At 47.6% G+C, this 25,476-nt stretch overlaps 1 protein-coding gene across 1 annotated transcript in view; it reads right to left on the reverse strand.

Moving 5' to 3' along the window:
• The window catches only part of LOC111156411 (nitric oxide synthase 1), an 84,036-nt gene that overhangs the window by 23,284 nt on the left and 35,276 nt on the right, over nucleotides 1–25,476 (reverse strand). Inside the window, exons 7-17 of the mRNA XM_022517288.1 lie at nucleotides 23,024–23,165; nucleotides 20,401–20,540; nucleotides 18,586–18,760; nucleotides 15,287–15,388; nucleotides 13,602–13,796; nucleotides 13,104–13,189; nucleotides 10,570–10,714; nucleotides 9,190–9,294; nucleotides 8,561–8,619; nucleotides 5,631–5,747; nucleotides 490–664 (exon numbers count right to left, since the gene is read on the reverse strand). Coding sequence (XP_022372996.1) covers nucleotides 490–664; nucleotides 5,631–5,747; nucleotides 8,561–8,619; nucleotides 9,190–9,294; nucleotides 10,570–10,714; nucleotides 13,104–13,189; nucleotides 13,602–13,796; nucleotides 15,287–15,388; nucleotides 18,586–18,760; nucleotides 20,401–20,540; nucleotides 23,024–23,165 — 1,441 coding nt within the window. The remainder of the gene's footprint in view (nucleotides 1–489; nucleotides 665–5,630; nucleotides 5,748–8,560; nucleotides 8,620–9,189; nucleotides 9,295–10,569; nucleotides 10,715–13,103; nucleotides 13,190–13,601; nucleotides 13,797–15,286; nucleotides 15,389–18,585; nucleotides 18,761–20,400; nucleotides 20,541–23,023; nucleotides 23,166–25,476) is intronic.

The raw sequence follows: 25,476 nt of genomic DNA on the forward strand, positions 1-25,476 counted from the left end.
TAAATAAAATCTTAAAAAAAAAATAATAGCACACAGGGCTAGTGGCTCCCATATTGGTCAGCAAAGATCTAGCACAAGAGGGAGAAGCTTGTCCAAGTAGACAAATCGGAGACCTGAGCTCCAGGATGAGGCATGGCCCCCGGTGTGGCTACCCAACTTTATGTTTTTGGCCTACCTGTCTACCAAATGCAAGGGAGGGATGGATTCCTCCCAGCTCTGAAATCCCAAGACTATAATTTTCTTTTTATAGATTAAGTCTCTAACCATAATGCAGGGGGTTAGATTCTGGGTGCAGAATGTGTGTTTTAAGACCATCTAAACCCATCTGAGTTGTTGACAGCAGTATCCTGGCTGGATACATGAGGGAAATGCTGGGGGTTCTCTCAAGTTTCTTCTATTTTTGATGGTGTCGGTACTCTGTTTTTGGAGGTCTTGAGGGTGGGTCGTGAATTCTCCCCTTAGATCTCCTAGATCTGGGCCGGTGGTTACCTTGAAGACCTTCTTGGCCCAGGTCCTAAAAGCCTCTTCTTGCCCACAGAGCTCATCCCCTTCCCTCATCTTCAGGATTCTCTCTCCTCCCAGCTCCTCCAAGAGGGTGTCCACGGCATGTCCAAAGGCGCAGAAGTGAGGGTAAGCCCGGGAGCCAAGGCCAAACACAGAGAACCTGCCAAGGAGACAACAAAAGGTCCGTGTTAGGGGACTGTGGGGCGTGAGAGGGTATCTGGTATCATGGACACTGTGTCCCCCTCCCCAAATTCATATGTTGAAATCCTAACCCCCAATTGTGGTTGTATTTGGAGATGGCACCTTTAAGGTGGTAACTGAGGTTAAATGGTGTCATAAGGTTGGGCCCTAGTCCAATAGGACCAGTGTGCTTAGAAGAAGCAGAAGAGATACTGATAGCACTCTCTCACTCTGACGGTGGAGAAAAGAGAGGCCATGTGAGGGCACAGCAAGATGGTGGCCATCTGCAAGCCAGGAAAAGAGGCCTCGCCAGAAACCAATCCTACTGGCACCTTGATCTTGGACTTCCAGCCTCTAGAACTGTGAGAAAATAAGTATCTGTTGTTGAAGCCATACAGTCTGGTATTCTGGTTATGGCAGCCTGAGCAGACTAAGACATTTGGTTATCTCTAGAAGGACTGTGTTTAAGCCCATGGTGATCAGATGTCCCTAAGCCCACCTGGGGAGGCCATTTTATTTTTATTTATTTATTTATTTATTTATTTATTTATTTTAAGGAGAAAGAGAACTCTCTAGGCTGGAGTAGCTGAAGAAAGTTTTCTTTCTTTTTCTTTCTTTCTTTCTTTTTTTTTTAAAAAGATTTTATTTATTTCTTTGACAGACAGAGATCACAAGTAGGCAGAGAGGCAGGCAGAGAGAGAGGAAGGGAAACAGGCTCCCTGCCGAGTAGAGAGCCCGATGTGGGGCTTGATCCCAGGACCCCGGGACGATGACCTGAGCCGAAGGTAGAGGCTTTAACCCACTGAGCCACCCAGGTGCCCCGGAAAGGCCATTTTAAAATCTGGGAGCCCCTGGGGCCTCTTCTTATCTCCTTCTAGTTCTCTGTTAGCTGCGACCATCCCCAGGAGAAAATTCCCAGTGGTCCTAAGGAGGATGAGTTAGGGATATTGATGACCCAGAACCATAGGTTTACTTCTCGTGCGTCCCTTTCTAAGCCAGAGAAATTAGTCTACTTTTTTGGGAAGGCTTGAATTCTATCATGGACACAACCAGATGAGTTTTAAGTACAAAGGTAATGAAAGTCATAATACAGCAGTCCTCAGGGTCCTGTATTAATGAGGAGATCAGAAGGACTTGTCATTAACACATCAAATGTTCTATGTTAACAAACTGGAATTAAAAACAAAAACTTAAAAAAAAAAAACCCACGTCAAATGTTGGTGGATAAACAGGTTCTTCTAAAAGGGGATGAAAGGTTTATCAATATGCCAGCTCCACCTCTTGGGATGTCTATGAAATTCATTTGTGTTGTTGGGGCGCCTGGGTGGCTCAGTGGGTTAAAGCCCCTGCCTTCGGCTCAGGTCGTGATTCTAGGGTCCTGGGATCGAGCTCCGCATCGGGATCCTGCTTGGTGGGGAGCCTGCTTCCTCCTCTCTCTCTCTGCCTGCCTCTCTGCCTACTGGTGATCTCTGTCAAATAAATAAATAAAAATCTTAAAAAAAAAATTCATTTGTGTTGCAAACCCTCTTTGCCTAGATACCACCAAGAATGTGGGTGTTTGAATCAGTGGGGGTCCAGTTAATGAGATTTTCCTCTCTGTTAAGGTGGGCTGCCTTGACTTGAGTATGAGAAGGGAAGGGCTGTGTCTCAGACAGCCACTCTTGCTAGTTCGCTGTCCTAGAGACACTTTATGTCACACTTACAGGGTCTGGACCTCACTGGGACCGGAGCGACAGGTTGGTAAGTGGGACAGGAACACTGCACCCCACTTTTTTCCCGGGTTGGAGTTTTCTGCTGCAGACTATCATCTCGGACAAGCCCAGATGTGGGGCTCTGTAAGTTATTTCACGGTGGCTCTGGCTCTGGGTCTGAATCTCTTTGTTTAGGATGAAGGGGTCAATTTGGCTAAAGATTGAGATGGGGGATGCGGGGAAGGAGGAGGGGAAGCTGGGAAGGGACTCCCATTCTCTCTGTCTTTGGAGAATGCACTTGAGATGGGTCCAGGCATCTCACAGATCAAGTGAGGGTTAGCAGAGGTTAACATCTGGGAAGGAGCACTTTTGCCCCAAGCCATGCCCCTTAGCTTCAGCCCAGTGGGGATCGGAAATTCCTAGCATCAGTCATGACTTGTGGTTACGGCACTTGTTCCTCAAACATGCAATATTCATGTTCATGGCATCTGCCATACCGACTTCCAGTGATACTATTGTTTCCTTATTACTGCTGTTTAACTTGCTTTTAATTTGTACTCACTAGCTTATCAAACCCACCTGTGTTCACTAACAGATGGCTCAGGTGATTCATTCATTAGTATATTTCCTGGTACACCTGAGGACCTGCAGCCCAGTTACTTCCTAGGCTCACGTTTCCACCACGATCTTCACCTCATGATTTCAAACTTCCTATTGTAAGCCTCCAAACCAGGAACTAGCAAACTGCTTATACATGGGGCCAGAGAGTAAATATTTTTAGGTTTCTAGGCCAAGAAGCAAAATCGAAGCTATCATGTAGATACTTATGTAACAGACAGAAAACAAATTCCTGCACATTTTTATTGACAATAAAAATTAAAAAACATTTTTGTTACATTTACTGAGGATCGTGTTTTAGTACTATGTCTACTTATGAGGATCTATCCTCATCAGTATCCCTCCCCCTCATTTTTGAGGGGGAGGGATAGCGTTTTGCTTCATTGGGATTCAACGGTAATGTTTCCTATCATCGAGTGAGTTGCAAATGTTCCACTCGAAAAACCATTCCCAGCTCACGGGTTGTGGAAGAGTCCACAATGGCCAGGCTGAAGGCACCTGCGGGCTGCAGTCTGCCAATGCCTGCCCTGAGCTGTGATAGATTTAATATGGGAAAAGTGGGTCTGGCCGTCAAAGTACAAAACCGATGTTCAACGTCAAAACTAAAACAATGCACTGATGTCAAACCCTGTGGAACGAATAACACCAAGGGTGAACCCTTGTATAAATTATGCATTTTGTGTACTCATGATGTGTTGGTGTAGTTTCACCCATTGTACCAATGTACTACTCTGGATGGAGATGGTAGTGGTGGGGGAGGCTGTTTTTGTTAGCGGCTGGGAAGGGAGCACAAGGGAAATTGCTGTATATTCCTCTCAGTTTTGCTGGGAAAAACTGCTCTAAAAAAAATAAAATCTATGAAAAAGGGCACTGCTACAGACAAAGGGCTGATATCCACGATCTATAAAGAACTCCTCAAACTCAACACACACAAAATAGATAATCATGTCAAAAAATGGGCAGAAGACATGAACAGACTGTTCTCCAAAGAAGACATACAAATGGCTAACAGACACATGAAAAAATGTTCATCATTAGCCATCAGGGAGATTCAAATCAAAACCACATTGAGATACCACCTTACACCAGTTAGAATGGCCAGAATTAAGAAGACAGTAAACAAGTGTTGGAGAGGATGTGGAGGAAGGGGAACACTCTTACACTGTTGGTGGGGATGCAAGTTGGTGCAGTCACTCTGGAAAACAATGTAGAGATTCCTTAAGAAATTAAAAATAGAGCTATCCTATGATCCTGCAATTGCACTACTGGGTATTTACTCCAAAGATACAGATGTACTGAAAAGAAGGGCCATATGTACCCCAATGTTTATAGCAGCAATGGTCACAATTGTCAAACTGTGGAAAGAGCCAAGATGCCCTTCAACAGATGAATGGATAAAGAAGATGTGGTCCATATATACAATGGAGTATTATGCAGCCATCAGAAAGGATGAATACCCAACTTTTGTATCAACATGGACGGGACTGGAGGAGATTATGCTGAGTGAAATAAGTCAAGCAGAGAGAGTCAATTATCACACGGTTTCACTTACTTGTGGAGCATAAGGAATAACACGGAGGACATTAGGAGAAGGAAAAGAAAAGTGAATTGGGGGAAATCGGAGGGGGAGACGAACCATGAGAGACTGTGGACTCCGAGAAACAAATTGAGGGTTTTGGAGGGGGGTGGGGGGGTTGAGAGAGCCTGGTGGTGGGTATTATGGAGGGCACGAATTGCATGGAGCACTGGGTGTGGTGCATAAACAATGAATCTTGGAACACTGAAAATTAAAAAAAAAAGGGCACCGCTGGACATAAAACTTCAATATCTAGGACTCCTGTGATGTGAATTCATCTACCAAGCATTGCCGTGAGCAGGTATGAGAAGCTTCGGTTAGCAAAGTTCAGGAAGATTTGCAGCCAGGCCCAGATGTTCGGCTTACATTCGCCTTGTGTTAACTAACATCGGCAAAACCAAGGATGTGACATCCAGTTTTCCTTCTTTCTCGTTGAACTGAATTCACAACTGTTGAAATACAAAATATCTGTCTGTGTCCTGCCTAAAATGACCTCTTGGTATGTGACCCCTGTACTTTGGTAAACATGGGGTTGAGTCCACGTTTTTTGCATCTGACCGCACATTAGAGTCACTTGGGAAACTAAGAAAGTAAAAGGCAATACTTGGGTCCAATTCTAGATGAACTACATCAGAATCTCTGGAAATGGGGCTTGGTTACTTGTATATTGCAAACATCTCCAGATGATTTTGATGTGTGTGCAGGGTTGAGAGCCACTGGCACATGGCAGGGATGCCTCCAGAAGCTTCTATCAGGTGTAAAACATATCACCGGGAAGCGTAGCTCATTGAATAATTTCTAGGGACTAACAACCTTCAGCACACAGGATGATGGGCTGAGATTTGGGCGATGGAGCTCTGAGAGTATGTTTAGGAAGAGGTGACAGGAGAGCCCAGCTAGTGTGCTTAAACAGTTGGGAGGAGTCACCAGACAATGAGAATACAGCTGGTTATTCAGAAGAAGGCTGGAAATAGAAGGGAGACCCCCTAACAAAGAGCTCACTTTGCAACTGAATCCAGCCCACCAAGATGTCTTCCCTGATGCCCTCAATCCTTGCTCACCTCACGTTTGCCAGGGGTCCAGCACTCTCGAAGTTGTCTCTGAGGTCTGGCCCATCACCTGATGATTTATGGGAGTCAGAATATGAGGAAACACTATTGAATCGGACCTTGTAGCTCCTGCCAAAACAGAAGAGAGCCTGTGAGTCCTGACTTGGAACCCCTTGTTGAGGTCGACACCCCAAAGGATCTTCAAATGACCAGTCCTGTTTCTAGGACTTTCTCTCACATGTTGAGACCATAAGTCTTCTTCTTCTTTTTTTTTTGAGGCCATAAGGCTTCTATGGACTCTTCCAGAATGGATCAACTTACCTTCATCCACCATGATGGTAGCTAGTCATCTGGACATGACACTACTTGTATTTAAAAGGTTTCTGACCCCACTCGACTCAGGAATCTTGAGAGCAAGATGGTCAAAATGATTTAATGGGAAAAAAAGTCACAAATAGAACAGACCATCCCCTAACCATTAGACCACACTTCTTGGCTTGCCAAATTGTGATGAGCACACAAATCCTTCTGGGATGCTGCTAAAGGGCAGATTCTGATTCAGTGTATCTGGGCAGGGTGTGAGGTTCTGCATTTCTAAGAAGTACCCAAGAGATGCCAATGTTGCCAGTCCCCAGACCTCAGTCTGAGTAGCCAGGAGCTAAGTCAGTCTTAGTCAGTCAGCTAAGAACTAACTTGTGCTGCCCGCTATGGTAGCTCTGGGTATTTACTGAAACATAAAGTTTAATGGATTCAAAAGAAACACAGTTAAGTATTCTGTTCCTCGCTTGTACTAGTCATGTGTTAATCAGGAGCCACATGTGGCTAGTGGCTGCCATATTGGATAGTACAGTTGTGGAACAGTTACACCACCCTAGAAAGTTTTCCTGGATTGTGCCAGACAACTCCCGTTCAATGCTCTCTCTCCATCAAGTTATGGACCTTGGACGTTTCAAGGAGCTGTCACATTTCCCATTTCAAGGAAATGTGGAAAACATTCTAGCACTGAGACATGGCATGAAAAGAGATTGAATTTTTTATTAAACTCTTCTGAAGGGGATTGAAGGGGAAGGAAGATGTCACTGGGACGCAGACCTCAGCATGAGAGGCTCGGGAGCCTTGAGACTTCAAAGAAAGATCCAGTCTCCCTGTTCTCCTCCAAAAGTGGGAAGTGTTGTTTTCAGGCAAAGAAAAACAACAACAAACAAACAAAACATAAAACAAAACAAAATCCCAAGACCAGAAAACAAAACAACCCCCCCCAACAAAAGCCCAACACCCAAACCAAAACAAAACGACACCCCGCAAACAAATCCGAGTGCAAAAGACAAAAAAAGACACTGCGTGTACTGGCAGGCAGGGCTTCTGAGCTGGACGTTCTTCAAAGTTTTCGTTCCAGCATCAGGAAAGTTCTAAATATATGTAAGTGTATTTTCTGCCCTAAAATAGTCTCACATTGAGTCATTTCTGCAAATAAGTCATGCAACATATCAGGGGGGTGGCTGTGTTGTTAGTGTGGGAGGGATGGTTAATGCTTGTGGGTTAAAAATAACGGCACATGTATTTGTATGAGGTTTGAGGTTTTTCCAACCGCTTTCCTCTTTGTTTTTATCCTTTGATCCTCTCAGCCACTCCCAGAGATGGCTGGGGCAGAGACGGTTTCTCCCCATTTGGCAGATGAGAAAGACTGAGGCCCAGAGAGGTCAAATGCCTTGCTCAAGGTTGCGTGGTGAGTTAGTGGCACAGCCTGGGTTAGGACTCAGGGCTCCTTGAGATGAAGGTGTGGCCTTGGATGCTTGGGCATTGGGCACCCCCCCCCCCACCGCATGCATACATGAACACAGGGCACACATGCCCATGTACACAGCACACACACACTCTACCTCTGCTGGCTGTCAGGGGCTGCAGCCAGACCACGGACTCCTGGGTCTCCTTGGGGGAGGGGAGGCCCTTTACGGGGAAAGAAACGCAAGGGTTCCGGGTACCTAGAGGGGAGAATGGATGGTGCCCTCTCTCTCCCTGAAGGAGGGGTGAGGGGGAGCCTGTGATGGTCACCTGGAAAGGAGAGGGGCAGGGAGAGCAAGGACAAAGATGGCTAAGCAGGAGGGACGCAGCTATCCCTTGGGAATGGAACGTATGTGAGCTCGGAAACAGGTGCTTTGCTAAGGAGAAAACCAGGAGAGGTTTTCTGTGGACCAGGGTCTCTAAACACCAGTTAGCTAAGGCATTTGCTCTGCTCCGTGCTGGAGGAGACGCCATATTGGGCTCCTTGAAAGAGAGCTCGGCATGCACATGCTTTATGTTCTCTGCTTTATGCGGGACTTACAGCTTTGCAAGGGTACTCGTGATTACAGGCCACCTTATGAAATCTCTTTAGACCCCAACCGTGCATTGGGACGCAATTTCACCACGAACATCTTTTGGCTACGGTTTTTTGTTGTTGTTGTTTTCTTTTTGTTTTTTTGTTTGTTTGCCTTAGGAGGTATCTCATCTTCGGAACTCAACCTCTATACTAGCTAGAACTCCACCAGGAGCATCCCATGGAACAGTTCTGGGGAAAGAAACTCATTTTCGCTGATTTCAAATGTATGTTTCCAAAGTGGAGAGATAATAAGAACCAGTGTCTACACTTGGGGGTTCTGAGTTTTCAAAAGATACCCACATCTATTTTCTCCCTCGGTTCTTACAAGTTAAGAAGTAAAGGCAGGTATAACAAGTCCTATTTGATGGAAAAAGAAACTGAGGCATGGGGCAGTAAAGTCACCCAAGGAACCAGAACATGAGCCCCTAGTGAGCCCCAGACACCCACCAGCTAACACTGCTCACAAGGGGACCTTAAGTCACAAAAACCAGCCTGCACTCAAACGTGAACCCCAGATGCCAAAAGACAATCTTCAGTTATCCCCCCAAGTATGTGACTCGACCCTGGAGGGTCATTCACTTACTTCCTTTCCTCGTGCACAGAGTTGGGGTGCCTCATTTCCATCAAAGCGCAGCCGAATTTCTGGAAGTCAAAAGAGATGACTGAAACATGGAGCGGGACTTAGAAACCCGGAACAGGGTTGGGCGTCCGGCGTCTTGGCTGACACATCAGGCACATGCCTGAAGCCTCTGGAGGCCAGGATGCTAGGGACAATCAGGGGTTTGGGCTGGGCAGCTGTGTCTTCCACATGGGCGGGTACACATGGAAGGACACGCTGATGAAACGACGCCACGTGTGGACCTGCTACCCCCAGCACACAAATCCCCACTGTAGCTTTCTCTTTATAAAAATACCATCCCTGCTTCTCTTCTCTGGAGCAGGGGATGTCAAAGTCCTGATTGGGGCATCCATTCCAAAGCACGGCAGCTCACTCAGGAGGGAGCATTTTCGCTGAGGATTGACTCATCAGTAGACATCATGAGACTGAGGTCTCAGAATTGTCCAATCTTTGTGGAACTTGGATCCAAATTGAAGTCATGGGCTTTCAAGGCTCTGGGAGGATTTGATGTTGACTGGCAGGTGTACCTGCTGCCCTTCCTCCTGCCCCCACCCCGATGGAGAACATGATAGAACAGGTGAAGGTCATCTTACCTCCCCATTCTCAGGGGGGTCTCCATTGCCAAAAGTGCTGGTAACCACGAGGACGAGAGTTTCATGTTCCAGATGTACAATGTCATATTCTTCCATGGACATCACCTAGGAGGGTGAGGATGAAGGAAGGGGGGAGAGGAAGGGAGAACATGACAAGGAGAAGAGGTAAGAGAGAACAAAAAGTGATGGGGGAAGGAGAAGAAGAGAGACAGAGGAAAAAGATGAGTCACCTTGAGCCATCTCCTATGGAAGAAGAACCAAAAGTTCTGGGTGTCACTATTTCAATGGGCTCAAGTGGGTAGAACTAGAAGTTTTTTTGGCAGTGTGGGGCCTTTCTATGTCACAGTGGCCTGAAGGACCATAAAGAACCTGGGAGCGATGGTGGAAGGGGTTGGCCGCTGACAGAGACAGATCTTGATTGAGATCCTTGGGCTTATGCCTAACTGATCCTGGAATCTTCTTGACCACATTTAGGCTGGGAATGACCCAGCTGGCTCTGACCAGGTCTGCTTAGACTCCTTGCTAATCCTCCCTCCACTAGCATGGGACCTGGGCCAAATAAGTCTGAGATTCCTGTTGTAAAGAAGATTATTGGCCTATATCCTAGCATGTCTTGAGCAACGTTTCTCTAAGTAGGTTCCGGGGAAACCCAGTCCCTTGAGAGGCTCCTTGAAAATAAGTGAGCCATGAACTAACATGCTTATATTCCAACCCCTTTTCATTTGGATTAGAATACAGTAGACCTTGAACAACATGGGTTTGAACTGCGTGGGTCCACTTATACATGTGTTTTTCCCAATAAATACGGTACAGTACTGTCAATGCATTTTCTCTTCCTTCTCGTTTTCTTAATAACATTTTCTCTAGGTTCCTTCACTGTAAGATTAGAGTATATAATACATGCAACATACAAAACAGGTGTTAATCAACGTGTTATCATTAAGGCTTCTGGTCAGCAAGAGACTATTTTAGTAGTTAAGTTTGGGGGGAGTCGAAAGATATATGCAGATTTTCAGCACCTCGACCCCCATGTTGTACAAGGGTCAACTGTATGGACTTGCTAATTGAAGGCTCTGAGATTGAACTGTGTTTAATGCAGAGCTTTCCAAACTCATCCCAGAACGTTTTCTCATAAACCCTCTAAGATTTGGCTCTGAGATGGGGTTTCATTTTGTGATTCCTGAACTCTCCTGGAAGGACATGGGAAGACGGGCCTCAAAGTCCCCTGCAATTTATGCAAATATGCATGTGCATGCCGAAGGGCACCTCGAGATGTGCTTTCATTCATTCTCAAAGGTTCTTCTCTGTTGACCTCCCTCCTTCCCTTCCCAACTGTGTTCACCATGAAGGGCCAGGGAGCTGGCACTACCCCCTACTCACCTTGGCATCAAAGGCATGTTTGAAGATCTCGCACAAGGTTTTAGCATAGGCCTGTGACTTGCCCGTTTCTGTGGCATAAAGGATGGTCGCCTTGACCCTCTTGGCCATTGCTTGCCCCATGAGCTTGGCTGAGAACTTGACGGCTCTGGGGAGAAGAGGATGGAGAGGAAAATGGGAAATGTAGAAAGGAGGGAAGATGCTAGACTGGGGCTTTTGGGCAAGAACCAATATCCCTGAAAAGTAGTGGGAGAAAACTTACTCTCTTGATCTCTGATGGTTTCAGGGACACTAGAAGCCCGAGTCTAGCAACATATTGACCTCTTTATTAAACCCTCCAGAGCAACTAGTCATGAGCTAACACAGTTGGTTAGTTTTGTTAGTTTGTTGCTTGGTTGACCAATTCCAGTCTTGAGAACCTTGGTTTGCCAAGCATGGCCCCCATATATGATCTTTCATTCCATCAAATGTTTCTTGGGTGCTAACTCATGTGCCGGGCATAGTTATATGAGCTGAAAAATATAGACATGTAGCTATCATGAAGCTTTAATTCTAGTGTGTGTGTGTGTGTGTGTGTGTGTGTGTGTGTGTGTGTGTGTGTGCGCGCGCACGCGCGCGCACGTGCGAGAGAGAGAGAGAGAGAGAATATATCACTAATAAATCACTAGGTATTGAGTTAGAAGGAATTTACAGGTTTATAAATCCACGAAGGAAGGACTAAATCAGGCTTCATCTTCAGAGTCTTGCACAGAGCCTGATAGCTAACAGGCATTAAATAAATATCCATTGAAAGAGGAAATGAATTTTAAAGATGCTGTTTCCACCAAAGCCCTGGGGAGTTTGAATAGCAAGGCTGGGCTCTTTCCAGTTAAATGGAGAATTCAGAACCTGGGTTCCTTCCTTCCTGTTGATGAGGGCATGGGGGTGGCAGACAGGCAGAGGCTCAGGAAGGCCTGGGCTCACCTCCTGAGCCAGCATCCCTGGTCCAACGAGGATCCTTGGAGTAGGCAAATTGTTAATTACCCCCACCTGGGGATGATTGGTGGTAAATACATTTTTGAGAATCAGGGAAACCACCCACACTACAGGAGGACCCCGAGCTCAGGGGGAGAAACAGAAAAGAATAAAAGGTGTCTGGAGGATTCCCTTTGAATGATTGGAGCATAAAAAAGCATCTATAATTAACTACCATTGTTTCTATCCCACACTTAATAGTGCAATTAATGTTTTAGATTTCTTCCTCCTTTTTCTTCCCGAAACAGTTGAACTAAAGTGAAGCCGAAGGCTGCCCTCCCCGAGAGTATCTGTGATTCTCTTGTTAGAGAAAGAATGGTTGCTGATGTGTTCTTGTGTGGCTGGAAGATGGGGATTAGGTGGAATGAGAGAGAGGGGAGGAAGACAGAGGGAGAGAGATGGCATGAGCCATGTTAATGGAGCCAGAACCTAGGTTTGGAGTCACCAGGGCCTGGCCTCTGGGGTTCATGGAATGGATGGCATCTGTAGGGATTGCACCCTGAGAGTGTTGGACCAGAGGGTGCTGATAGAAAAGCCACTCAATGCATGCCCAGATTCTCTGCCAAAAGGTTAACTCCAGACAGGGGTCTGTGCTGACGGGGTCTGAGGAGTTCACTTTCTTTAGGAGAATGCTGGCCTCCCCATCAGATCATCTCAGTCACCCCCCACCTCATTAGTCAGCGGGTCCCTTGGTTGGCCACACATTCTCCAGGAATTATTACTCTTTGGTGGCTTGGCCCATAACCTCTTTCCCTCCCTCCTTCGCTCAGTTAAGTCTCTTCATCTCGTTCTTCAGCCCAATTGTCATCTTCTGAAGGAAGCCCTCTCTGACCTCCCAAACTCGGTTAGCTCTATACACGGCACCATGAATCAGCCCTCAATGGCACTTGCAATGTTTACTGTATTTGTGTGATTCTTGGAAAATGAACGGCTGTGAGCTTTGACAGGAACAACATTGATCTGGCTCATCAGGCATCGCTGGAGACCAGCACAGTGCCTGGCACAAGGTAGACCCTCAGTATTCATTTCTTAGCCAAATGAATGAATGAATGAATGAATGAACAAGTGATGTTAGAGTTCAGCCCTGGGTGAGAGTCCTCTTGAGTTGGCTCATCCCAGTTCCTCCCACCTCTGGGTTCAGTGACTTCCTGTTGGTAGCTTGAAATTGGCCATGTAGGAGTAGTTATACCATGGAAATTGGCAAATGTTACAAATCTACATCATTATTATTATTACTAGAAGCACTCTTGTTATTTTTTGGAGAGCTGGCTTATCAATAGGCCACTGCCCTTCAGACAAGAATTTAGGACATGGAAGTGAGGAACGTGAGGTTGGGAAGGAAAAAAGTTGAAGCAACATCCACATCTCAGACCCTCAGGCAAAGAAGGCATGAGGGGGTCAGAGAAGATGGAGAAGCCACATCACATGAGGGGTCAGAGGCACAAGCATCTGCCCAGCCTCCTCTTTTGGGACTCTCTGAGTTTGGAGGCACTTCTATCCCCCACCCACTTGAGGTGACTTACTCTGCCAGTTTCTTGAAGCCGATGGCTCGCCTCTTTGTGGGGGTCCCATTGGTACCTTTCCAGACATGGGTGTTCCAAGGCTCAGGCTGGGAAGAGAGGACCATGGTCAGTGCAGTGAGGAAGTCTAGTTCCCCTTAGGGGACACGCAGGACTTCCTGGGTGCTTTGGTTGCCCAGCTATGTCCAACCCTCAGTCCTTGAAGGGACTGATTCTGCTGCTGGTGTACATAGGGGTTTTTGTACAGAGTGGCTGGTCCAGTCTCCCTGCATTGTCCATCTAGACTTTCCACTCAGCCCTCGATCCTTCTCAAACATTCTCCAGAGGACCCCATTAGTCTCTGAACTAGAGCTGTGCTGGCCAATATGGTAGCCGCCAGCCACATTGGCCATGGCACCCTTGAGTGCCCAAAGAGCAAGTCTGAATTCAGACATGCTTGAAGCAGAACATGCATCCCAAATATTGAAGATTTAGCACCAAAGAGGCAGAGAGGGGCAGGACCTGGTATTCGAAGGAGGGGGTGAGCCGGTAGTTGAGCATCTCCTGGTGGAAGACCGGGGTGATGCTGCCGGACATGGGGGGCACAATCCACACCCAGTCAGCAGGGCAGCCCCCCCGGCAGCGGTATTCATTCTCCATGTGCTTAATGAAGGACTCGGTGGCCGAGTGGTGGTCAACGATGGTCACTTTGTCACTCTGTGGGAAGAGAGGGGACGGGGAGTCAGGAAGGAAAGGAAGCTGGGTTATTTCGGGACTCCCGTCCCCATCGAGCAGCGTTTCCCAGAGGGGGTTCCTGGAGACGACGTGTGACTGTGTGAAGTGATTCTCCACACGTCCCTCTCAGTTGTACCCAGGGGAGAGTCTCCTTTTGGTGCTAACCCATTTTTAATGCCTCTCTTGCCAGTTTTCCTCTCTCCTTCCTCCCCCACCACCATTTTTCACCAGAGAGAAGAACCTCAGGCAGCACTGAGCCAGAATTTAACAACTCTATATTGTTTCCCTTGTGTTTATTTGCTTATTAATTTACTTAATATTATAATTACCTTCTATTTATGGCAACTGATACTGACCCTACATTTATGGTGCTGATGTAAAATCCTCTTAAACATTTTTAAGTACTCAGGAGGAGTTTATTAAAATTAAGACACAGAAATTGCGGTGGAGGTGGGTGGACTGCCTATCTAGGTAACCCGCCCCCGGGGCCCGTGCTGTTTGGGCTGGTCTGGATTTGAACCTTGTCTGAAGAGCGCTTTCCCTCTCTGTCCACAAACCCTTGCCCCTTTCTGCATCTTCCTTCCTCAATTCCTCATCCTGCTCATATCTCTCCTATCTCTGGCTCACTGGTCTTCATGCCAGGCCCCCAACCCACCAAACTACGCTCCATCCTTCTCAATGACTCCCCAAAACCCACTCCTCCACACTTAAGACAGAAGAGGGGACTTCCTTCCCCCTCATGCCAACTCAACCTGTCTCTTCCCTGGGATGTTCCTGCGTGTGCCCATTCTCCCTATGCCTAACATGGAGGCCCACAGTCCATATTCATATGTATCCATGACTTGATCCGTTCATTCTACTGTGTGTGCCTTCCATGGATGACTAGAAGAGCCTAGGTTCCCAGACTCTCAGCCCCCAGAGACAGAGCTAGCTGGTGTCTATTACAGAGAGTGATCTCTGTTCTACAGTCTTCTATAGACTTCTTCCTGGGAGAAGGCCAGCTAATGCCTGTCACCCTGGCATAATTATTAGCAGTATCTTCCTTTTGCTCTCAAAGTCTCACGGTTTAGATACTAAATTCTACAGCTATCCTGTGTAATTCCACCTACCAGATCCACACGTTCAGAGGGCCGATATGCTTCTGATAACGAAGATGGGTATTCATGTATGCTATGTGATAGTCTGAACCCCAAAGAGGTGGCAAGACACAGAGGATGCCTGCCGTCCCAATTCCAATAAATCATAAGCAACAAGTCCCAATGCCCCTCCCCCCACCTATTCATCTCTTCCTCAAACAGTCTCCACCCAAGATCCAAAACGGAGATCAAGCATGTGTGTTGGGAAGTAGAACTTGCTGGTGAACAGATCTCCCCCCTCCTGGTAGCCAGGTCTCTTGACCTTCTGTTCCAAGCCTCTGGAAGGCTTTAGTGCTCCCTGGAGACTTGCCAACCAGGGCATGTGCCCTGCACTACCTGGAAGCTATAGAGAACAGCAATGTTGATTTCCACCAGCGCCTGGTCCTTCCACAGGGAGGACGTCTTCCTCATGTCCAAGTTCATCTTCTTGGCCACTTCCTGAAACAGGAACGAAACACAGACTCACAGGCTGGGCCACCGCAGGAGAGACAGGGCTACCGATGAACTTCTTCACCAAGTAGTTAACTCACTGCCAGGCTGGCAAACTCACTCAAAAGACTTTTCTATCGAGAACCCACTGGTAGCAGAAAGCTAGAGCGACTTGGGTGGCCATTTTATTTTTGAGCTTACCTTCTAGTGAGGGAGAGAGACAGTTAATATTGTGATAAATGCTAATTCCTAGGGAGAAAATAAGACAAGGGAGGGAGATGAAGAGGGATAAGGGGGCCAGACTGAGCCAGGGTACTCAGGAAAGACCCACCTCCACAGAAGATGGCATTATCGGGTGAGACCAAGATGATGAGAAGAAGCAAGATAATATCTGCAGGTCTACGGAGGGAAGGTTCTAGGCAGAGAGAACAGCCCAGGTGCAAAGACCCTGAGGTGGGATCAGGCTTGTACCATCTGAGATATAGAAAGAAGGCCAGTGTATTTGAGGGGCGGGAGCAGTAAGCCAGGGTTGTTGGTGGGAGAGAGAGGCAGGACTGGATCGTGCAGGATTTGGGATAAGCCTAGGAGTCAGGATTTCATTCCAGATATCATGGAGAGGGTCTTTGGAGGGTTTTAAGCAGAAGAGTGGGTCTGGAAGTGACATCATCTGCTTTCTAGAAGGAAAAGCTCTCCACTGATCCTGCTCTATATCTGGAGAGTAGCCATGCTTGGGATCCACATTGCAGGGGCTTTGAGCTCAGGGGAACACCTGCCTTGAGTCTATCTGACAGATAAGGAAACTGAGGCTCAGTGAGATCCATAGAGCCATTTGGCCTTGGAGCTGGGGCCCAGGCAGGGGCCCAACCTCCAACACCCGAGAGCAGCTACCCAGCTAGCCGACTGCACTGGCTACAATGGAAACAAACCAGCTCCTGACAACTCGAGCTGAACCAGGGGCTGATGTCAGGAGTGAGGAGGACCCAACAGCAAATTCATTAATTAGAGCTTTGCTTTTCCTTCCTCTGTCAACTCTAGTCACTTGTGGGAGCCCAGGTCTCATTATGGGGCTAGGAGGCGACAATTTCTCAAGTTTGGGGAAACGGCTTCCCAGCCCAGCTGTCAACATTTGTACATAACAGAGATTGGACTGGGAGGGCTGGTGTGGGAGTGTGTCTCATTTAAGTTACTCGGGGAGTACTGCCTACAGTGGAAATGTAAGCAGAGACCACGAAAGCAGATCTCATACTAATCCATTCTTTGCGGCTGGGGTGCTAGGGTCTGCTGTGGTCCTTTGGCAGTGACACGTCCACAGAAAGAAAGAAATTTTCCGCTTTCCATAAATACATACAAAACTTGAGTTATCTTATGAGAGAGCAAAGTGTCTGTGGCCATGATGTTGCCATTGTAACTTCCCCACCATTACTGTGGTTACAAGAATGGAAAGCAGTTGCAGGGAAAAAAAAAAAAAAAGACTCTATGATAAAAAAAAAAAAACAAACCCCAGATGTGATTGGAGCCACATCTATGGAAATTGCCTAAAACGTCTTTTCCTTTCCTGCTGTAAGTTTGCAGAGATCAGTGGCTGCCCAGTAGAATCTTCTAGGGAGCTTTGAAAAATGCTGGTATTGAGGCTCTATCCCTGAGCAATTATATCTAAATCCCGGTGAGTGGGACTCAGGCATAATATAGTCCCCTAGGTAATTCCAGTGTGTGGCAAGGCTGAGGACCCCTGGCTTCCGTTTTCAAGCTAATACCCATGGGATTTTTAAAAAAATTGAGACATCGTGGGCATATAACATTGGTGTGAGTTTTAGGTATACAGACTTAAGGTGCTGGTTTGATACATTTACATAGTGCAATATGATTACCACTGTTAGTTAACACCTCTATCATGTCACATAATTATTATTTCTTTTTCTGTGTTGGGAACAATTAAGACCCAGTCTCTTAGCAACTTTGAAATTTGTAATTCAGTATTGTTGACTATAATTACTCTTCTCTGCATTAGATTTCCAGAACTTATTTATCTTTCTGCTGCAAGTTTGCACCCTGAAACATCACTCCCTAACTCCCCCACCCACCAGCCCCTGGTAACCAGCATTCTGTTCTCTCTTTATGAATTTGGCTTTTTTAGATTCCACATAGAAGAGATATCGCAAAGCATCTGTCTTTCTCTGCCTGACTTATCTCACTTGGCACAACGTCTTCAAGGTTATGCACGTGAATACCCATGGACTTTATTTTGTTATTATTTCTAAAGATTTTACTTATTTATTAGAGAGAGAGAGAGAGAACAGTCACAGGCAGGGGGAGCGGCAGAGGGAGAGGGAGAAGCAGATGCCCCACTAAGCAGGGAGCCTGATGCGGGGCTCGATCCCAGCACCCTGGGATCATGACCTGAGCTGAAGGCAGACACTTAACCGACTTGAGCCACCCAGGCGCCCCACACCATAGATTTTAACAACAGAAACCTAATGCTTGATTATGAGTTCCAGTCTTGCCTTATTTACTGTGTGACATAAGCCACAGTGCTTAACTTCTCTGTTTCTCTTGCCTCCTTTGAAACGCCGCCGGCCATGGCAGACAGTTGTTAGGAATAACAGTTGCTGGCAAAACCACAGCTATCCTGAGGCATCTGCCAGATTTGAGCTCCAGACGCTACCCTGGCAGCCCTTAGTAGATGAGGATGACTCAGCCAAGGAGGGAATCAGACCCTCCACAGAGATGTGCATATGCTGACACACCACTGCCAATCCTCCTCCCTTGTTTTTCAGGAAAGAGGCAAGATACATCCCGAGTTCATGGGTCATTTTCAAACCATTCTAATAAAAGGCTGTGTAAGCCGGATGGTTAGGAACTTGGACCATAAGTCAGACCGAGTTCTCATCCCCACTCTGCCACTGGCTAGCTGGGTGACCTTGAGCTTGTCCTCTAACCTCTGAAAGGCCTCAGCTTCCTCATCTGTGAAATGGGGATTATCAGACACAGAGGTGATACACAGTGCTTGGCACAGTGCCTAGCTCACAGTCCCTGTGCTGTTCTTGCCGCAGACGATCTGGGATTACCGGGGGCTTCACCTGTGGTGCAGCCTCTGTTCTAACCTCTTCGGGTTTCCAAGACCCAAAGCTCGGACGTGGGGACGGAGCACTGGGCCCGCCCCCTCTGCCTCCTGCCTGCCCATTGTGATGGCCAGGGAGGGACCTCACCTCCAGGATGTTGTATCGAGAGTTGTCACAGTAGTCGCGGACGCCGATCTCTGTGCCCATGTACCAGCCGCTGAAGGGGCAGGCGCTGAACTCCAGGCCGCCAATCTCCAGCAGCATGTTGGACACAGCGGGGAGGCCATACCACTTCAGGCCCAGATCCTTGAACCACTCAAACCTGCGAACAGCGACACGGCCCAGGTCACCACGGGGCAGGAGACTCTCAGGCAGACGCGTGGATGGGTCAGTCGGAGTCCAGGGATGTGGAAATGCCAGCAGCCTCCTGGGCCTCGCAGGGTCAGCCCCTGAACCCTGGGCTCCATTTCAGACTGGGAGGATCACAGGCTCCACAGCCAGGCCCAATGATACACATTTTTAATGTGTCTCCCAGGTGATGTGGAGGAACATGCAAGCCTGGGAGCCACTGCACTGGGCTGCCATTGATCTCCCGAACCCATTCTGAAAGCTAATCCAGGAGGAAGGGAGTCTTGCCAAATTCCTTCCTACCCCAGGGCCTTTGCATGGCATGTCCTTCCTCCTTGGATCCTTTCTCTTCCTTCTGTGTCTGCCCAGCCCTTACCTAACCTTTAATTCTCAGCTAAAATATTGCTTACTCTGGAAGCCCTCCCTGATGCTCAGTTTAGGCTGGGTCAGGTGGATTGATGCCTCTGGGGATCATAAAATTTCTTTTGTAGCACTTTATTAGAATTAAATATTTATTTAGGTAAGAGTATGTGTAAGTTATCCTTCTTGGGATGGAGAACACCATGGAGGCAGCGACCAACTCAGCTATGAAGGGTTGCACAATGCCTGGCCCAGAGCAGGATTCATAAACCATGTTGATGGAATGCATTGATGAATGTAGGCCAGGTTTCACCGGGAAGATTGGGTGAGTTCCCAGATACTGGGCAGTGTCAGGAGCCTCAGGAAATGTGCTCCCTCTCCAGGGATGGGACAAGGGTGAAGTCATTAAGGCTCTAGCCTTGGGTGCAAAATTTAAGAGGGCTCTAACAAACCCAGTAATCAAGACCAGTACTATTTTTTTTTTTCATTATATTCTAAATTAACTCCATGTTTTCCAAACAAAATCAGTGCCCCCCCCCAAAAATCCACAACAAACCATCAAAACTTTAAATTAGACAGGTCTCACCTTGCACATGCATGGCTCACCTTGCTTGCTTTACCTGAATTTCAGCCCTGAACTGGATCCCGTCTTTACTTAAAATTTTCACATAAACATTTTAAAATTAAAGTTTGATAAATTTTTTGATACAAAAATTAATTTTTATAAAAAGATTGCATTAAATAATATTTGGATTATTGAGCTTTTTGCCCTCCCCACCCCCATTTTGCCTCCAAGGTTAGGGTCTCACTATGGATTTCCTTCACTCTCAAAGTGTGAATTCCATTCATGCTGCTGGCCCGGCTCTTACAGTTCCTTCCTGGCTCCAAATTCCTTCTGGACTTGACTCACGTCAGGTCACATAGTTTTAAACAGCTCTATTTAAAATGAGTGCCCACAACAAGACAGGAGGTGCTTCTGGCTTTCTGGAAAGCTGGAAAAAGGCTGGAGAAGGGCAGGTCCCGGTTGACTGCATAGGAGTGGGGTGAGGAGGGAGATTATGGTTCAGAAGAGATGGTCATCCCCTGGCTGGTCAAGGAGGACTTACTGCTTGGGGGAATCCACTGTGAGCAAGGAACCAAGACCCCCTTTCTGCCTCTGTCTGGGCTAGAGGGAGAGTTGGGGGTTAGGGAGAGGCAGAGAGGGGCACTGGGTGAATCCCCCCCTCCCCCCCTCCCCCTGCCAGTTCCTCTTACTTGGGGTGCCTGATAGGCACTTCCAACACCAGCTCTGGGGGAATCTGGAACAACTCGGGGTCATTGCCGTTGGCCTGGAGCAGGAGTGGCAGGACGTCAAAGCGGCCCCTTGGGGGTTTCCAGCCCTGCTGGATGCAGATCTGTAACCAGAAGTGGCCAGGTCACACCACCTCCACTGCTACTGTACCCCAGGCCCCCCAGCCACAGCGGCAGGGGGAGGAGGCGCAGAGATCCCAGTGCAAGCCGGACAGCGGCACTTTCCTCTGGAGGCTCTGGGCCACGTTGTTCTTGCCCACCGGGGACTCCCGGACGGCAAGAATGGAATCTGACTTATCTACACCACCCTCGAGCCCAGGGTCTGGCACGTCCTAGGTACTCACTCTGGAACTGCGTGCATCGGGTACCCTGAGATAGAGAACCTACCACATTTGATGAGGGCAGAATGATTAGAATTTGTGCATAAATGCATCTGTTAGAGCAGATGTTGAATAGAAATATAAAGCAAGCCACATACGTAATTGAAAATTTTTTAGTAGCTACATGTAATTTAATTTAAATTTTAAATTTTTTAATTTTAATTTTAATTGTTTAAAAAGATTTTATTTATTTACTTGACAGAGAGAGACAGAGTCTGAGAGGGAACACAAGCAGGGGGAGTGGGAGAGCTTCCCACTGAGCAGGGACCCTGATGCAGGGCCCGATCCCAGGACCCTGGGACCACGACCCGAACTGAAGGCAGATGCCTAAGGACTGAGCCACTGAGGTGCCCCTTAAATTTTAATTTTTAAATAAGATTTTATTTATTTGAGAGAGAGAGAGGAAGAGTGAGTGGGAGAAGCAGACTCCCTGCTGGTCAGGGAGCCTGATATGGGGCTCAATCCCTCATGACCTGAGCCGAAAGCAGACACTTAACCGACTGAGCTACCCAGGCTCCCCTTTAGTAGCTACATTTGAAAAAGTAAAAAAAGAGCCCAAATATAAAGCAAGTGAAATAATTTAAATAATAGGCTCATTTAAATAATATATTTTAATTTCAATAATATTTGATTATTAATGATCATCATAATTATAATATTTATTATATCGGTATTAACTTATCAATATTATATTAAATAAAGTACCGATAGCAATATATTCTAATAATATATTTAACATTTAAGTTAAATATGTAATATAGTTATCTGATAAATATATCAAATATATATAACATACAATTAAATGTATTAATCATCATTAATGTCATGAGAAATTCTTAAACACATTATTCATATTACTATAATAAAAGACATTTAACAAATGTCAATACATTTATTAATTCAATCGGTATATTAATTTTTAATAACTATAATAGTCTAAAATTATCTACAATATTATTTCAATATGTAATCAAGATGAAAATTATTAATGAGCTATTTTCCACTCTCTGTCTTGTTCTCAGTCTTCGAACTCTGGTGTGTGTGTTACACTTACGACACACCTCAATTTGGATTTTTCCGGGGCTCACCAGCCACACGTGGCCAGGGGCTGCCCCACTGGACAGCACAGGGAGAGTGGGTGTTTCTGTCTGCAGTGTCCGTAGAAAGAGGAAGCACGAAATCAGGGGCTTAAGAGAACACGAGCTGTCAGCAAGGTTTCTGGAGACAGAAGGGGAAGAAGACGCTGTGGCGTTTCTGTTCCGGTGGCCAGGAGGACAAGGTCAGCCAACTTTGCAGTTAGCGCTCAGCCAAGTGGAGCCGAGAGTCTGGCTGAGTCGGAATCGGCACAGGTGCAACTCCTGGTCGCCCTGGTTACAGCCCCTTCTCCTCCATAATAGTATTTTAATAAGAAAAGCCACATGCAAACGAAGTCAGCTGTCATGAGGGACTGGAGAAGCGTTTGATCTTGCCAGCTCTGTCCTGAGGGGTGGTGTTTGAGGAAAGAACAGAGATGAACTTCAACTGGGGATGAGTGGGTGATAAATAAGGGGAGCCGGGCCGTGTGCCCGAGCTCATTCTCAGCATGGGTCTGCCTGCGGTGTCTCCTACGGGCACAGGCGCTGGAAGCTCCCGTGCATTCCCTTCATACCTGTCTGCAGCCCCATAGATGGGGAGATGCTGGTGTTCGTTTTCCTGTCGGCTTTTATGAACTGACTTGGGCCACCAGAAACTGGGGTCGTCTTGGCACGATGCAGAGACAAGCCCATCCAAAGAAGGGCTGGGTAGCTAGACCCGGGTAAACGGATGAGTCTGATGTATTACCCAGCTCAGAAACGGTATACGTGTCAGCTCTTCTCTGGCTCCTGGGAGGCAGATGTGGACTGCACGTCCAGCCTTCTCTGTGCTCATTTGGTGGCTTTGGGTAAGTCACTGGGCTATGGTGAGACTCAGTCTAGTCATCTGGGAAGTGGGACAACAGTTCCTATCATGAGAGCTGGGGGAGGTAATGGATGAAAATGACCAAATGGCCAGCTGGAAGGGCACCAGACGGAGTAGGGGCAGCCAAAAGGAGCAGGAGGTCTGGAGAGGAGTCAGTGGTACCCCACTGGCCGCTTTCCCTATGACGATAACATTAAAGTAAGAAAAGGCTGTGGATGAAGCCAGTTTGGGGGATTCAGAGCCCAGGAGGGGGCCACGGGGGCACATACCTCTGTGAATTCCACATTGGCTGGGTCCCCTAGGATAGAGCCATCGGGCTGCTTGTAGCCAGCATAGCGGATGAGCTGAGAGTTCCAGACCCGGAAATCGTGCTTGCCGTCGGTCCTCTGCGGAAATATGGTGATGGCAGACCTGGGGCAGAGAGAGGGGGACGTGTGCTGTCAGGGCGGGGCTTGCACCTCACGGACTTACTGGAAAGGGTGTCACCCAGTGCGTGAGGCTCAGGACGGATGACCTCTGTGCCAAGGTCCCCAAGGGACCACGGAGCTACTGTTGGAAGGGAGGGACTATGTCCTGTCCCTCTACAGGAGCACTGGTCTGAGGCAGGGTGGAGGATGGGAGGTCCCACGCCAGCCCACCGAAAAGCAAAGATTGCTGCCCTAATTGGAGACTCAAACACTCTTGACGCGGGCTAGTTTCCCAGGGGTCTTTGGCAGCAGGTGATCTCCAGGGAAACAATGTGGGATCCTCCTTCCCTCTAAGAGCCCACCACTGATTCCCAGTTCCAGTCTTGCTCTTATCTCCATCCTTAACTTCTCGCCCCACCCGCCCACCCCCAGTACCGTTGGGAAGTCTACACACTTACAGCTAAGAAGAACCCCTAGTGTTTCCCCTGCACTCACATTTATTTGCTTTAAACGAAAACTGGAGATCGCCACTGGCCTCACCTACCTAAACAGGCAGCTAGGAGACCATATACCATTATTACATTGCAGGAAGGTGTTGTGCTCTAGGGAGCACCTCTGATGGGGAGATCAGCAGAGTTAGAGAGGTGTTATGGATGTCTCCTCACCAAACTGAGACTTCCTCTTTAGCATCATCAGAGGGATTGAAAACAATAGAAAGGAGAATGACTTCTTCACAACGTGGTTCAGTGCGAACTCATCCCAGGAGCTCGGCCACCCCGGCTCATCAGCGCCATCTGCGGACTCAATCCCAGGCTAGGGGAGCCGCCACCCTGGCTTGTGCCCATATGAGGATCACGGAGCAGGTCCAGCCCATTGCTTGGAGATCTCCTCCTCTACACATTCTGCCACTGGAACGTGGCCCTGCTGCCCATGTTGGCAGGAACCCTTCTCTGCTATCATGTGCCCAAATTCAAGGCCAGACTCAGATTCACTTCCTCTACAAAGCATCCTGTCTTATCTGTTCCCAGGGCCACCTCCTTTCTGAGTACCTGTGGGTCTTACCGTGTGCCTAAGACTGTGTTTCATTTAATACTGCAGGGAAGGTGCATTGCACCAGGTGGGGATGAGTCTAGAACGAGGGCTGAAGGTAGGAGTCCCACGGAGCCAAGAGTGCTCTCAACAGCCTCCCAGCAAAGGCGCCATATTGGAGATGAACACAGAATGAGTCAAACTGACAGCGTTCCCTTCAGCAGTAAAACACACTGCTGTTTCTTTGGTTGAGCACCAGATAAAGGGTGTTTGTGTAACATATATATTTAAAAAGCGTGTTTAGAAACACCAGAATCACACTCAGCGGGTGGAATGCTTACTCTGTGTGCGGGAACTGAGACCAACAGGAGAAACAGAACCCATTTATGTCTCCTAAACATAATTTCACTGAACGGGAGATTGAATGCCTTACATTTCCCTCTCCCTCCCTTCTTCTCCTTTGCCTGCCTTCTTCTGTTATGGCTAGATTATTTCTGTATATGGTATACATTCTCTGCTGGCCTTCCTATCATGTCCAGATATGTGGTTGTCAAAAAAAAAAAAAAAGAGAGAGAGAGAGAGAGAGAGAATCAGTTGAATATTTTCTTTAGGAGAAGATCTCAAGAAGCCCCAAAATTAATAACTAAAAAATCGGGGAGGTGCACTGTCTGGTTTTCGGTGACCCCCCCACCCCACCCAATATTGCTTTGTAATAGTACCATTTAGAAACTACCAGAACAGCCCCTAAGCTCCTGGAGGGCTGAGACCTCACTGGGCTCTCCTTTGACACTCAGGATATAGAGGATGGTTCTTTGATGTTCTCCGAGCTTTGAGGTCTTTTGGGAAAAGATCGAAAGACCAATTCCCCAAGCAGGCTCTGGGCTTCTATTACAGGCTCCTTCTTCCCTCCTGGTGGGCTCAGCTGGAACGGCGTTTCCTTCTCAAGGAAGGGACATGGCCAGGAAAACCCATGCTTAATGCAAGCAAATCACCTATGGGGATGAGTTCAGTGCAGGGAATCTGCATCTCCTTTCAGGGACTCTCCCTACAGTGGCACGCAGGGACCCACCACAGGGCTGCTCCTCAGTAGCTGGGACCAGACCCTGGGCCAGAACCGAGGGCAGAGGCCTGACAAGTAGAACTGGCCAGCTGCAGGGCCCCAGCCGTTCCCTTCCAGCAGCAACTTGCCAGCGCGGAAGCCACCAGCCCACACTGGAGCCTCCCTGCCTGAGCCTGTTGCCCGGGCCTTTGTTCTTTGTTTGGGGCGAGAGGAGCGCAAGGTGTGG

This window comes from Enhydra lutris, unplaced genomic scaffold (assembly GCF_002288905.1).
Source record: "Enhydra lutris kenyoni isolate GAN:26980312 unplaced genomic scaffold, ASM228890v2 scaffoldscaffold46, whole genome shotgun sequence".
Lineage (NCBI taxonomy): Eukaryota > Metazoa > Chordata > Mammalia > Carnivora > Mustelidae > Enhydra > Enhydra lutris.